Source organism: Giraffa tippelskirchi, chromosome 1, assembly GCF_054371585.1.
Source record: "Giraffa tippelskirchi isolate mGirTip1 chromosome 1, T2T-mGirTip1v1.2.pri, whole genome shotgun sequence".
NCBI classification, from domain to species: Eukaryota; Metazoa; Chordata; class Mammalia; order Artiodactyla; family Giraffidae; genus Giraffa; species Giraffa tippelskirchi.
The window spans coordinates 79,349,878-79,366,435 of NC_137275.1; the positions used below are offsets into that span (position 1 = coordinate 79,349,878).

Consider the following 16,558-nt stretch of genomic DNA (forward strand, 5'->3'; position numbering starts at 1 on the left):
TTTGGCCACCTGGTGTGAAGACCTGATTCCCTGGAAAAGACCCTGATTCTGGGAAAGATTGAGGGCAGAAGAAGAAGGAGACGACAGAGGATGAGATGATTGGATGGCATAACCGACTCAATGGACATGAGTTTGGGTGGACTTCGGGAGTTGATGATGGACAGGGAGGCCTGGCGTGCTGCGGTTCATGGGGTCGCAAAGAGTTGGACACGACTGAGCGACTGAACTGAGCTGATACTCACTGCAGATGGTGACTACAGCCATGAAATTAAAACCGCTTGCTCCTTGGAAGAAAAGTTATGACCAACCTAGATAGCTTATTAAAAAGCAGAGACATTACTTTGCCAACAAAGGTCTGCCTAGTCAAAGCTATGGTTTTTCCACTAGTCATCTATGGATGTGAGAGTTGCACTATAAAGAAAGCTGATCACTGAAGAACTGTTATTTTTGCACTGTGGCATTGAAGAAGACTCTTGAGAGTCCCTTGAACTGTAAGGAGATCCAACCAGTACATCCTAAAGGAAATCAGTCCTGAATATTCATTGAAAGGACTGATGCTGAAGCTGAATCGCCAATACTTTGGCCACCTGATGCGAAGAACTGACCCATTTGAAAAGACCCTGATACTGGGAAAGATTGAAGGCTGGAGGAGAAGGAGACAGCAGAGGATGAGATGGTTGGATGGCATCACTGACTCAATGGACATGAGTTTGAGTAAACTCTGGGAGTTGGTGATAGACAGGGAGGCCTGGTGTGCTGCAGTCCATGGAGTTCCAAAGAGTTGAACACGACTGAGTGACTGAACTGAACTTAGGATAAATCAGTGGTATAATTCACCAAGTAAAAAATGATTCAGGCTCCAGTGTCATTTCAAAAAACTATGTTATCATATCAGTTGAGGAGACATTGATGAATTAGATTATATTCACAGGAAAATGACCAGTATTTTGAGGGATATGGACATCATATCTTGAGAAGAGCGATTGAATAAGCAAATTATTTTTATTTTAAAGTAACTTTTCTTAGTAGAGAATAAGCTAGTGTTGTCTAAGTATTTGAAAAATTGTCATAGAGGGAGCTCTATTTAGATTTATAATGTGATGTATCAGAAACACATTTAATAGAGGATCAGTTCAGTTCAGTCGCTCAGTTGTGTCCGACTCTTTGCGACCCCATGAATCACAGCACGCCAGGCCTTAATAGAGGATACAGAGAAGTATATATCAGTTCATAATAAAATCAATATGTTATATTAATTAGAATATTTTAAATGTAAATTTTTCATCTTTGTAATTGGACTCGTTAGAATATTAAGTAATATAATGTATGTGGAGGATATAACATGCACTAGATATATAGTAAACATTAAATAAATGTATAGCTATTGGTATTAGTAGTATAATGTCCTTAGCATTATGTTCAAGCATAAATTACATGACTATTTGTTGAATATGCTCATTTATTTCAAATTAAATTTAGAGCAAACATGTTTCAATACTTTGAGTGTAAGTTTCTGAAAGTGAGTGATCCTATGGCTTATTAGGCACATCCCATTGTATTATCCAGGGCTTTGTAGGTGGCTCAGACAGTAAAGAATCTGCCTGCAATGTGGGAGACCTGGGTTAGATCCCTGGGTTGGGAAGATCCCTTGGAGAAGGGAATGGCTTCCCACTCCAGTTTTCTTGCCTGGAGAATTCCATGGACAGAGAAGCCTGGCAGGCTACAGTTTATGTGGTCACAAAGAGTCAGACATGACTGAACAACTAACTTTTTTACTTCACTTTCATTGTATTATTTATCCATCCATCTCTTTATATCACTAGAAGAATGCAAATCTTCTATCTCCTGTCAAGGTAAAGGCTACAACTGTATAATTAGAACAGTTGAAAAATATTTATATTGTACAATAGTTTTAGTGCTCGATCTTATCAAAATTCAAATAAGCACTTTTACATTAAACACTTGGCATACAATAATAGTTTGTAATATATTGAACCTTCCCTAGTAGACTCTACCTTAGCTAATGGTAAATAACATAAACATAAGTATATTGATAAAGCAAGAACCTGATTTTATTTATTGAAATAATTATGATATAAATCTTCTATCACTTCTATGAAACAGTAGATTCTTATATTGCCATTTTATTTTTAATCTGTAAAATCCCCTCTTTGTCAGTTATGCTGAGAAATAGAAAACTTATAAGAATTGGGTAATGAATATCTAGTAAATGTTCCACCTTCCTTCATATATGAAGCAAGAATTTATTGATGATGAATCTATGCCAGATAAGTGTGCTGGATACAAGAATATGCCAATTTTTTTTGTTAAAGTGACAGTCCCTGCCTTCACAGGGCTTTTGGTCCAATAGAAAATTTCACTGGTCAAAAATCATACAAATGTGGGTAAAATTACAACTGGTATAACGGCTAGGAAAGTGAAGGATACTCCTTCTGCTAGTGTAAAGAACAGAATTATTATTCCAGTCAAAACAGCCATGGATAGCTTCCCTGTGGAAGTGATAATTGAGCTGATTTATTAATATGAAGAAGAGTTCACTTGAAGTTTCAGGAGGATCAATTCAGACAGTATAATCAGCATGTAAGAAGATCATGCATCACAAAGAAGTGCTGGAAAGAAAAATGGTCCAGTAGGAATATGTTGAGGTAGGTGGAGGATAGTCTATCCAAAGATGTATAGACTTTGTTAAAGATTTTAATCTCTTTTCTTAAAAGCAGTACAAATCCACAGAAAACCTTTAAACTGTGGTAAGGAACAGGATGAGATTTGCTCAACAGAAAGACTGCCAAGATTTAAGACTTATGTGAAAAGATATTCAGTGAAGCAGAAAACATTGGAAGAGGACTGATTTGAGTTGAATACCTCTGTTGTGGTCTTGGCCACATTAAATTTGAAGTGTTTTGGAGACATCTAATAGAGATATCAATTATGTAATCACATAAATCAGTCTAGACTCCAGATCTCAGCTCTAAATCTAGAAGTATAAATTTGTAAATCATGTGTGTAGATGGGGATCAATGGGGGTAATGGATATGAATGGGCTTGCCTAGGCAGAGGATCTCAAATAAGAAAAGGGCCCAAGTACAGAGGATTGCCAACATCAAATTGCCAAGGAATGGATGTTTAAGCATCTGAAATGGAAGGGAATTGTTGTTAAGTTTATTGATAGAGGGTTGGCATTAGATAAGAGGACAGTTTCTCCATAGCAAATAAAGCTTGAATCAAATAGGCTGGATGTGGGATATAGATTGAGAAATAGAAATAAGTATGAATTTTAATTCAGTATCTTCTGTGTCCTCTGTGAAAAAACAGTGGAAGTCATCTTCTGAGAGTTAGAGGGACTGAGAAAATTAAATATTTTATGAGGCTAAAGATGTGAAAAATCATTGTAGAAACAGAACAAGTGAGTTGAAATACACATACATACATACATACATGCATAGATACATACATACATAGACAAATGATAGACAAAGAGGGAAAGAAAGAAAGGCATGGTTGTTTGAGCATTTTTGGTTACTTGGACCTTTTCAAGAAGTTTTAGGACCATCTTTATGAGTTAGTGGTTCTTGCTTTTTCTTCTGCTCCAGTACAGCTTCTTTATTAGAAGTAAAGAAGATCACGTACTAATAACAAACACAATGGTCTGCTCTATTACTGATTCATGAGTCTGGAGTGAGGCACTTCCTCAGGAAGGTGTATACAAATCTCAGAGACAGAAAAATCTGTGTGGTGTTGGGTGTGTGTTGTGTTTGTAAATGCATTTGTACAGTTTAAAAAGCCCATTTTATGATTCTAATATCCTCTCCACAGAGTGACTGGGAATTTCTCCTTGAGCAGAGAATAACCAAGTGTTGACAGTAGACTAGAATTTAGGAAGTTCTTCATTGAAACAGGACAAGCAATTATTATTTTTAATAAATATTTTAGCACATACAAAATAATCAATTCACTTCTCCAAAAGAAAACAATAACAAACACAACACAATGTTCCCTAGATATTTTTTATTACATTAAGAAATTTACTGTGTGATATGTACAAGTTCAGTTCAGTTCAGTTCAGTTCAGTCACTCAGTCGTGTCCGACTCTTTGCGACCCCATGAATCGCAGCACGCCAGGCTTCTCTGTCCATCAGCAACTCCCGGAGTCTACCCAAACCCATGTCCATCAAGTCGGTGATGCCATCCAACCATCTCATCCTCTGTCGTCCCCTTCTCCTCCCGCCCCCAATCCTACCCAGCATTAGGGTCTTTTCCAATGAGTCAACCCTTCGCATGAGGTGCCCAAAGTATTGGAGTTTCAGCTTCAACATCAGACCTTCCAATGAACACCCAGGATTGATCTCTTTTAGGATGGATTGATTGGATCTCCTTGCAGTCCAAGGGACTCTCAAGAGTCTTCTCCAACACCACAGTTCAAAAGCATCAATTCTTCGGCGCTCAGCTTTCTTCACCGTCCAACTCTCACATCCATACATGACCACATCTATTATTAAAAATCAGTATAGTGATTATTCTGATTCATAATCATTAAATGTTAAACCATTTAGTTATTTATTAGCGAAATATTTGTGAACATTTACAAATACTTAATCAATACGTTTTCAGCAAATTCCTCCTTAGATGGAAATTTTTTTACTTTGACTCATAAAGTGCTTTGGGTCCCTAGTGCATCAATTCATAAATTACTGATCCACAGTACTTTAATATCCTGAAAAAGGAAATGTGTTTTCTGAGAACTTAATTGAATCTTGAGGAGTTACTTATTCACCACTGAGGTTGGGATAAGTGAGTCAGCTCACAATAGTCATACTAAAGACAATTATATTTATTTCACAAATAGGTAAGCTGAAGCTCAGAAAAAATAGGACTAAAGTGCTAAGGATCCAGGTTACATTTCTTTCAGAAAAAAAACCCGATTCCTAGTAACTAAACAATGCAAAATAAATACATGAGCTTGAAAGCAATAACTATTTCTCTGAAAATTCATTTCCATATAGTGTTACTAAGTTTAACACTTCTCAGTTAATAAGCCTAAATTCATGGTACTTATGATAATATAGCCTTGTTGCAGTAAATAGTAAAATTAAGAAAAGCAAAGTTTAAAACTCTTTTAAAGTAAAAATTTTCCTAAAGCTAGTTATCCTAATTACCTACAATATGAGCCATTTGGCAAATGAATGATTTCTTGCAGTATGGTAAAATGATTATAAGCACAGGCTTTGGAGTAAGAAAAACATAGCTTTAATATTTGGCTTCTGAAAACTTCATAACTGTGAGGACTGAAATAAGTTACTTAAACTCTTGAAGTTTTAATTTCTTCATCTATGAAATGGAAAAGAAAACATGTAATTCATAACTCAAGGAGGATTAAATGAGAAAAGTTATTCTAATACTTAGCACAGGGCCTAGCACCAAAATATATGGATGAGCTGATACACACACACACACACACATACACACACACACACAGAGCTTAACTTTAGGTAGAGTATCTTTGTAGCTGTATTACTTCAGAAGCTAGATGTATCTGAGTTGGTTTAGCATTCCACTAGACATGTTACTTTTCATGTCTTTTTTCCTCCAAAAGCATTAAATCCAATTTCTGTATTCTTTCATTATATAAATTTTGATGCAGAGAAGTCTAAACCAAGGGTGAAATGCCATGTTGAATGTTTTTAATAACCTAATAATTTACACGGTAATAATATATTGAATTTCTTGGAAATATTTTCTCAGGAAGAATTATTTAGAATAAGTTTTATCTTTGCTATTGTGTTAATGATGGCTTTGATAAAGTTACCCAAGGAAAAAAGACAGTTTCCTTCAGGAGTTACCTGTGTCTGAAATATTCTTCACTGATTTCACATGCATTGGTAATATGAACAGGTAATTTGTCTAACTCTCCTGAGCTAAGATTTGCAGTAAGAAATGCAAAATTCACATATGGCTATTCTCTAAGAAGTCTCTGCTGTGCTTTTCAGTTTTTATAAAAAGGCTTAAGATGTTGCCTGAGGCATCTATTTTTTCCCTCAAGACAAGCTACAGTGCCACAAATGAAGTTGTTTTTTACAACAACATATTCCTAACATATTCCTGCTAACATATTCCTTTCTCTTTCCATTTCTCAGAGAGCTGACATAGGAATTTCTGCTTTAACCATCACCCCAGACCGTGAGAATGTGGTGGACTTTACAACACGTTACATGGACTACTCAGTGGGAGTCCTACTTCGAAGGGCTGAAAAGACAGTGGATATGTTTGCTTGTCTTGCACCATTTGATCTCTCACTATGGGCTTGCATTGCTGGCACAGTCCTTCTAGTGGGTCTACTGGTCTACCTCTTGAATTGGCTTAATCCTCCACGATTACAAATGGGATCGATGACTTCTACTACTCTCTACAACTCCATGTGGTTTGTGTATGGATCCTTTGTACAACAAGGTAAGGATAAAAAATATGGTATAGTATAAAAAAGAAGTGTGTTGTTTCATATGCCATGAATTCAGTTAGGAAGGTTCTGTATCTTGACATCAATAAATGTTCTAAAAGGTCTTCAGAGCAAGACTTAGAAAAGAACATATTCTACTCTTTCCTAGCGGACCTCAAACACCTGATTTCCAGCGGGGTGGGGGGGAGGGGAATGGTACAGTATCTTTTGATGTAAATTCAATTTCATCAAGAAAGCCAAAGATAAATGTCAGATGTCAGGTTCACAAGAAACTCAAGATGAAACTCAAGTTTTCCCAAACTGAAATTCTGAGAAATAGTCTTACTGGGATGAAAATACTTACTACTAGAGCAGATATTGCTTAATTATTTACATATGTAAGAGATGTTGAGACTTGCTTTTTGTTGAGAGACATCATTTCATATATTAAAAATATTTATTGGCAGTGAAAAGCCCTCAAGATTCCAATAGGAAATTTTATGCTATATCTTTCACTTTAATACATAATCTTTACCAGTTATTTAACTGAAATTTCATTGTGTTCTACAGAATGTCTTTGCTGTGTTGTTCGATAGTCAATCTGCCTACTCTTTAAACTTGTCTACATAATTACTTGACTCTGTTTCAGAATAGAACAATACTTATTAAATCCCTTATTTGAAACTACTGCCATCATAGAAAATGAAATATAAAATATTTAGGGGATTATTAGTTTCTTGCAGATGTGTCATATGTATTGAAGAGCAGACATAGGTGTCACAGTGGAGACACATATGCTTTTGCCTTAATATTTATTAATACAACTCTCAATAGCATCTTATTTTTTAAATATACTTGCTTTTGGGTCTTCCATTAAATTTCATCCTTTCTATTCTCATTTGACTAATCTAGACTTTTAACCTCTACTTTCTCACTTAAAATCTGCCCCTTAAACATGCTTTTCCCCACTACCTTTCTGTATCTTCATATATTTATCACAGAAAGTTTTGGTCCATTAAATAATCACTAATCTATTAGATACTTGCATCCATGCATGCTCAGTAATGTACAACTCTTTCTGACCCCATGGACTATATATAACCCACCAAACCTCTCTCTCCATGGGATTTCTCAGGCCTGAATACTGGAGAGGGTTGCCATTTCCTTCTCCAGGGGATTTTCCCATACCAGGGATTAAACCTGCATCTCTTGCATCTCCTGCATTGGCAGGCAGATTCTTTACCACTAGCGCCACCTAGGAAGTCCATGTAGTAGATATTTAATCTACACCTTTTATTTAATAGAACTTTGCTAGGCACTGAGCATACAGTTGTGAACAAAAGAATCTTTGCCATCATTGATCTACAAGTCCTTTGGGACATAAACTTGTAAAAGCACATGTGGTAGAGATCAGCACAGACTGTTATGAGATCATAGAGGTAGGGAGGCTACTTATATCTTAATGTGCAAAGAAGGCTTTTTGAGTTAATACTGCATGAATAGACAGAATTAACTATGCAAAGGGCTTATTGAAGAAGAGGATGAGGGAAGGATACATAGACGGTAGGACAGAACTGAAGACTAAGAAGTGAGAGAGAAAGTGCAGTAAACATTGCAGGATGTAACCGATAAAGATAAGGCTGAAGATATAGTTGTTAATACCAGGGGTTTGGATGTGATCTTCAGGGAAATTATCAGCAATTTAAAGGCATTAAGCAGGAAAATACATGTTTAAATTTTACCTATAGAAATATTCTGATTATCAAATGGAGAAATTGAAAAAGAACAATGTGGAAAGGGAGAAAAATTATCTGAGTATTATAATAACTAAGTTAAGAGGCAGTATGGCTTGCACAGAGGAAAGGTGGCATTGGAAATAAAGAGAAGGGTATTGATGAATTGGAATCAATAGAACATGATAAATTATACAGTGGTATGGGGATTGATACTGAAGGACAAAAAGGAGGTGAAATTTTATACTAGGTTTCTGGATTGGGAAGTTATGTGTATTGGATGTTGATGTCATTTCTGGGGAAAAAAATTAGGGAGAGCAGGTGTGATAGGGAAGATAATACATGCATTTTGGAGCCTTTGAGTTGTGGTATCTGTGAAATATTCAGGGGTATATTTCTAATACTTGTTAGTGGCTTGATATATCTGTCAGAAGCACAGAAAAGGTGTCAAGGCTGGATTATATATTGGGTATATATTGAGGCGATATTGGCATGTAGGAGATAATTGAAGCCAAGAAAGTGAATCATATCATACAGAGTAGTTGTTCTCAACTGCATACTCCTGATTGAGGACCACTACCCAGAAAGGGACTAGGACAGAGCCCTATGGAAATGAATGGGTAGAGGAGATTCAGTGGTAAATTATAAAGAATGACAAGAAAGAAGCAAGTACCACGTATACCATCTAGTTGTACACACACAAAGTAAAGATAATATTTGAATATGGAAGGTTTGGTTGACAGAGTTAAACATTTCAATGAATTGAGTAAAATTAATAATTGAAAGGTGTTCATTGGATTTAGTGATAACCTTTTTATTGGTAGTGTTCCACTGACTGCTGCTAAGTCGCTTCAGTCGTGTTCGACTCTGTGCATCCCCATAGACGGCAGCCCACCAGGCTCCCCCATCCCTGGGATTCTCCAGGCAAGAATACTGGAGTGGGTTGCCATTTCCTTCTCCAATGCATAAAAGTGAAAAGTGAAAGTGAAGTCGCTCAGTCATGTCCAACTCTTAGGCACCCCATGGACTGCAGCCTACCAGGCTCCTCCATCCATGGGATTTTGCAGGCAAGAGTACTATAGCTGTGTAATAAATTAATTTAAAACCTATCAATTTTGTGCATCACAGATTCAGACAAGACATGGTGAGGGTGGTTTGTCTTTGCTCCTTGATCTCCGAACTCCCACTAGACAGCCCAAAGTTTGCAAGCCAAACTCACCCGAAGACTTGTTCATTCTACTCATATGTCTGGTAGTTAATGCTAGCTGAGAGATATTTCCTCTGTGGCCTTTCTCTATAGGGTAATTTGGCTTTCTCACAGCATGATGGTTAATTTCTCCATAGAGAGCATCCTCAAAATAGAGAAAAGAGTCAATGAAACAGAAGAAATTTGTAGTCCAGGTTGGGGATTACAAATTTGTTTGATAGTGTGAGCTTCTCTTGCAGGAAACACTCTGTATGTGCCATCTCATTTCTTTGTAATGACAATTAAAATGGTTAAAAAATGTGAACTTCTTAAATGCAATAACTTATACAAGTATCACGTAAGTGTTTACTAAATAAAAAATAAAAACTTAGGCTCAACTATGAATAGTTAGGCACATGAAAAAAAGGGTAACAAGGCAAATTAGATTATTGCCAAGACTGTGGTTGAAACCATAGATTCTAGGGTACATGGAGAAATAAAAAAATAGAAGGACCAATGATGAGTCCAATAGTGAGTAAGACCAGAAGGTAATAGTAGTAGTGGGAGAGAGTACAGTTCTCAATGAGGCCAGAGAACAATAGTGGAAACATTAGTGTGAGAGTTCAAAGTTTGTATTTACCGAATGGGACATGTGGATGTGGATTCCTGAAGAGGTAATATACAAAAAAGATATTAATGACCCAGATAACCACGAAGGTGTGATCGCTCACCTAGTGCCAGGCCTCCTGGAGTACAAAGTCAAGTGGGCCTTAGGAAGCATCACTACTAACAAAGCTATCGGAAGTGATGGAAATCCAGCTGAGAAATTTAAATCTTAAAAGATGATGCTGTTAAAGTGCTGCACTCAATATGCCAGCAAATTTGGAAAACTCAGCAGTGGCCACAGGACTGGAAATGTCAGTTTCCATTCCAATCCCAAAGAAAGGCAATGCCAAAGAATGTTCAAACTACCACACGATTGTACTCATCTAACGTGCTAGCAAATTAATGCTCAAAATTCTCCAAGCTAGGCTTCAGCAATATGTGAACCGGGAACTTCCAGACGTTCAAGCTGGATTTAGAAAAGGCAGAGGAACCAGAGATCAAATTGCCAACATTTGCTGGATCATCGAAAACCATGAGAGTTCCAGAAAAACATCTATTTCTGCTTTATTGACTATGCCAAAGCCTTTGACTGTGTGGATCACAATAAACTGTGGAAAATCCTTGAAGAGACAGGAATACCAGATCACCTGACCTGCTTCTTGAGAAATCTGTATGTAGGTAAGGAGGCAACAGTTAGAACCGGACATGAAACAACGGACTGGTTCCAAATTGGGAAAGGAGTATACAGCAATATACAATGCTGTATATTGTCACGCTGTTTTTTTAACTTACATGCAGAGTACATCATTTGAAATACCGGATGGATAAAGCACAAGATGGAATGAAGATTTCGGGGAGAAATACCAATAACCTCAGATATGCAGATGACACCACCCTTAAAGCAGAAAGCAAAGAGGAACTGAAGAGCCTCTTGATGAAAGTGAAAGAGGAGAGTGAAAAAGCTAGTTTAAAACTCAGCACTCAAAAAACAAAGATCATGGCATCTGGTCCCATCACTTCATGGCAAATAGATGGAGAAACAATGGAAACAATGACAGACTTTAAAATCTTGGGCTCCAAAATCACTGCAGATGGTGACTGCAGCCATGAAATTAAAAGACGCATGCTCCTTGGAAGAAAAACTGTGACCAACCTAGACAGCATATTAAAAAGCAGAGACATTACTTTGCTGACAAAGGCCTATCTAGTCAAGGCTATGGTTTTTCCAGTAATCATGTATGGACATGAAAGTTGGACCATAAAGAAAGCTGAGCACCAAAAAATTGATGCTTTTGAACTGTGGTGATGGAGAAGACTTGAGAGGCCTTTGGACTGCAAGGAGATCAAACCAGTCAATCCTCAAGGAAATCAGTCCTGAATATTCATTGGAAGGACTGATTCTGAAGCTGAAACTCCAATACTTTGGCCACCTGATGCGAAAAACTGACTCATTGGAAAAGACCCTGATGCTGGGAATGATGGAAGGCAGGAGAAGAAGGGGTCAACAGAGGATGAGATCGTTGGATGGCATGACCGACTCAATGGACATCAGTTTGAACAAGCTGTGGGAGTTGGTGATGATCAGGGAAGCCTGGCATGCTGCAGTCCATGGGGTCGCAAAATGTTGGACACGTTTAAGCGACTGAACTGGACTGAAGAGGTGGTGAAGGACCTCAAACTTGATCAACTGAGAGTCCAGAGGATTAGATGAACCATCTCTAATGATGGTTGACTTAGATTAGAGAAAAAGAAAATAAACCATGTGTCAAAATTGTCAGGAAGTGAGGATAGATAAGTAGTATTTGATAGATATGAGCATTGACTAGAAACAGAAGGTGCTAAAGCTAAATGCAATTAATCTCTTTTTTTTTTTATCTCACTTCTTCACATTCTAGCCAGTTTTTCTGTGCATGGTTTCAATTACTGCCAAAATGCAGATGTCTCCCAAATCTACATCATCCATCCTTAAATTTTAGTTTTGTATACTGTCACTAGACTTTCAGGATATATCAGAGATTTCACAGATTTCAATATGTCAATAACTGAATTTATTTTGCACTTTAAACCTTTATAGCCTCTCATATTCTCTATTCCAGCTGATGCATTAATGACTTAAACAGGTTAGAAACTTTGAAAACCATTTTGATTTCTTCTTCTTTCTATTCCTTACATCTACCTATTATCAAGTCCTGCAAAATTAACCTCCTAATTATTTCTAGGAGTAGAAATCTCTCCTCACCTAGAGAGAGAAATCCTAGATTGTTACCTTGATTAGGCCTATCTCATTTTTTTTTATCTGAACTATAGGAATCTCATAATACATCTTCCTTTTCCAAATTTATCTCCTGTAAATATATGGTCCACATACTTTCATGTATACCCAAATTATCACTGTCATGGAAAGCTAACCCATAATTCCTATTCTTCAAATATTTCCTTGGCTCCCCGATACCCACAGTTCAAAAGTAATTTAGAGCGTGAACAATATTCCATCATCTGACCCTTGTCCAGTCTTGATTCTCATTTCCTGTCACTTATGGCTCATGTCTAATTGTCCAGTTTCTCCAAACTGTATTTGTCTCTTGAACATAAGACTGTGTCATGTCTCTGCTTTTATGCTTCTCAATTCCTGAAGTGCCTTTATTACCAATTTCTTAATCTCTACTCCCACTTTCTGCTTTCAAATGGAAAGTTCTTGTGCATCTTCTAATTCTTCTTCTGATCTCACTTTTTTCAGGAAGTCTTTGCTGGGATTAGGGACCATCTTCCATGCTCTGTCAGATATATTTATCATAGTACTTATCAACTGTAGTGTAATTGCCTTTTTTAAATTTGTCTCCACCTGAGCCTTTTGAACACAAGACAGTGTCCTATTTATCTTTAAAGCCCCTTTACCTAATTCCGTGTCTTGTACATGAGAAGAGAAAGTGTAAGTCACTCAGTCATGCCCAACTCTTTGTGACATATTTGATGTTTGATAAATGCTACTGATCAATTAAATAAACTAATAAGTGCTAAATACTAACTCCCCTGGAGGAGGGCATGGCAACCCACTCCAGTATTCTTTCCTGGAGAACCCCCTTGGATAGAGGAGCCTGGTGGGGTGCAGTCCATGGGGTCACAAAGAGTCAGACACGACTGAGCAGCTAAGCAAATCAAAGCACAGCAAATACTTAACTAAATCAAGCATAGATTTAACTGCAAAACAGTGTTTATTAAATTACATTCTGTTGCCCAATGACATTAAACTCATTTAAACCAAATAGAAAATTATCCAGAATGTCCCCACTAGTGTATTTTCTTAAATAGCTAAGATGAGAAATTCATAAAGTCTCCCATTGGTTGAAGCCTTATTTTTGAGAATGCTGACAAGCTTATGGATTGGCTTTCTGAAGTCTTGTCTCCAGGTGGTCCAATTTCATCAAGTTTTGGAGAATACTCAAAAGAAAAAGATAAAGAAAAGTATCCATATGGTTTAAATTCTTTTCTAGTTCTGTAAACAAGTTGCAGATATCAAAAGTTATAAATATGTTAAGCACTTTTCTATCTCAACTGCTCCCTTAAATAAGTTGTACAGCTTGTAGGTTGATTATACATTTATACAAATTCATAATGATGAATCATGCTGAATTGCATAAGATTAACTACTTCATCTTTGAAATGCTTCTGTTCTTCTACTTGCTAAGAATGAAAAGGTGAACTCATTAAAAGATACTGAGAGCATCTTTACACTTTGATTAAAAATAAATTAAGGATAGTCTCAAAAAACCCTATGAAAGATAGAATCAATCTATGACAGTATCCATGCACAGGCAGTAAAGTTGGAATTAGTGATAATTTCTAATAAAAATATAGTCTTTTAAGGAGAAGTACAGCTGTTATTTCATAATTATGGTCTTTATTGAGCCACTGGACCAGATTGAGTAGGAATAAAGAGGCATTTCAGTATTATCATAGAGATGTTTGAAAAAAAGAGTTCAGGGATGGCTAAAAGCAGAAAAATGTTAAATGTATGTGAGTTGTTTACTAATCCTGATTTTTTAAAAAAATCTGTAACTTCAAACCATTCCAGAAAAACAGCTCAGGGAATCCAACTGTGCAAAAGCAGTATGGTCCATTATAGAGATAAACTTAGTACATCTGTTTGGCTGAACATTAGAGCTTGTGAATTAGGTAGTTTAATGCATGAATGAGAGACCAATTTTATGCAAGCTTTGTTGCCATTTTATATCCTCCCTTATCTTCATGACTGTGCAATCAACATACCTAAAAAAAAAAAAAAAAAAAAAAAAACTGAGGCTTGATTTTTGAAGATCCCTGATATTTAGTTTATGGTCAGTGACTCATATCATCCTGGCCATGAAGGGCCTCTATGACTTCTTCACACACGTGGATGTCTGTAATTCATTTGCTGTTTACTTGCAAATGGGAATTTCAGAGTTGACTTTAGAAGGTTTTGTCTTGTTCTTTGAACTATAAACATTTATAGTCGTAAAATGTTTGAGACTATCACATATGTCTATTTCCAAACTCTTTGCGACCCCGTGGACGGTTCATGAAATTTTTCAGGCAAGAGTACTGGAGTGGGTTGCCATTTCCTTCTCCAGGGGATTTTCCCAACCCAGTGATCAAACCTGTGTCACCTGGATTGGCAGGCGGATTCTTTATCACTGCACCACATACCAGCAAGCATTTACTATACCAGCTATGTGTCAGGAGCACGAAGAGCAAAAGAAAACAAGGAATAACTATATTAACTGACTTAATAAATATTCCTTGGGTATAGTGTATGGTCGGAGAAGGCAGTGGCACCCCACTCCAGTACTCTTGCCTGGAAAATCCATGGTTGGAGGAGCCTGGTAGGCTGCAGTCCATGGGGTCGTGAAGAGTCGGACACGACTGAGCGACTTCACTTTCACTTTTCACTTTCGTGCATTGGAGAAGGAAATGGTAACCCACTCCAGTATTCTTGCCTGGAGAATCCCAGAGACGGAGGAGCCTGGTGGGCTGCCGTCTATGGGGTCGCATAGAGTCGGACAAGACTGAAGCGACTTAGCAGCATAGTGTATGGCATTCCCAGCCTAGGTATTTTGAATATGATCATAAGAAACACACAGCCCTTGCAGGAATGTTCAACATCATTTAAGTGGGCCATAGTCAAATTGGACCAAATAAACCACCTTTGATGGCGCAAGTGATAAAGAATCTGCCTGCCAATGCAGAAGATGCAAGAATGAGAGTTTGACCCCTGAGTCAGGCAGATCCCCTGGAGAAAGAAAATGGCAACCCACTCCAGTATTTTCATCTGGAGAACCCCATGGACAGAGGAACCTGGCAGGCTACAGTCCATAGCGTTGCAAAGATCAGTCATGACTGAAGTGTCTTAGCACAGCACAAACCACTTTTGATGAGAGGAGCAGACAGAATTATTGAAAGGAGTAAAGAAGGAAAATACCTTTGGTAATTTTCTTAAGGCTCAAATAGTTCCACAGATACTAGTATTGAAGAGAAAGAGGACCTTAAGTAATGATAGAAGATAACGTGGTAGCTGCTGCACAAGAGTTAACATGAAAGGCAACCCACTGACTTTGAGATCCCAGGACAATTTTGGAAGAAAATAAAGAGCTCTTCCCACTGCCAGATGGATCACAGTGTTACAGAGAATCACAACTTTTTCATTTCCACAAAAAGAAGAGTCAGACATTCTTCTCTATCAAATTAGACCACAGAAAAGATTGTTGATGAGAAAGCATCTCTTTAAAACTTAGAGTAGGAGAATAACTCCAAAAGAAATCCATTTTAACAGTGTAGATTTTCAAATATATGAAATCTGCCAGTGTCCTAGTCAGAAAACCCCAAAGGACTCAAGCTGTGAAATGCAATAGCTAAAGGCATCCTTTTGTAATGTTATCTGATATTTCACATTCAATTTGAATATAACAAAAATGATATTGGCTGGCTCTGTTGTTTACTGACCCTAATGAACACAGAGAAAATGAGAATAATTCCCAGTGACAGGTTAACTAGGCTACAGAGACAAGTTCTTTTCTATATTCTCTTCTTACAGATATTAACTCAAAAAGGCTCTCTGTAATTTTTATTTAGGTTCGAACAACATCTCTGTTGTTGCTAATTATGATTGGCAGTCCTTAACGAAGGGAGCACCAAGTCCTCAGAGTGCTGTCAGATCTCCTTGAGAATTTCCCCATGCTGATTTAAAACATGACGAGATGCTTATTTTCTTTTCTTTAATAACCAGAATTCTCCAACACTAAAGCAAAAGGTGAACTTTGATACATTCAGAAATTGTTTAAAGTCTATCATGAAGGGTGTGAGATACGAGTAATGTACGTGACCAAGAAACAATGTCATGATTCTAAGATGTGAATCCATGAGTTTGTTCACATTCCCAGTCAATTCCTAAGCAATTATTCCATGAACTCAATGCATGCAATATCGCCTGGGTTTCATTTATTTTAATACTAACTCTTTATGATTTAAGCCAAAAGATTCTTTCTCATGCGGAACTAGGCTTTTGAAGAGTTACAAGTAATTAAGGAACATGAAGCACAAATCAGATTT

General features: G+C 37.2%; 1 protein-coding gene across 4 annotated transcripts in view; it reads left to right on the forward strand.

Moving 5' to 3' along the window:
- The window catches only part of GRID2 (glutamate ionotropic receptor delta type subunit 2), a 1,592,807-nt gene that overhangs the window by 1,218,843 nt on the left and 357,406 nt on the right, over positions 1-16,558 (forward strand). For all 4 annotated transcript variants that reach the window (XM_081594858.1, XM_081594839.1, XM_081594831.1 and 1 more), the window contains one exon: positions 6,153-6,465. In XM_081594858.1, coding sequence (XP_081450984.1) covers positions 6,153-6,465 — 313 coding nt within the window. The remainder of the gene's footprint in view (positions 1-6,152; positions 6,466-16,558) is intronic.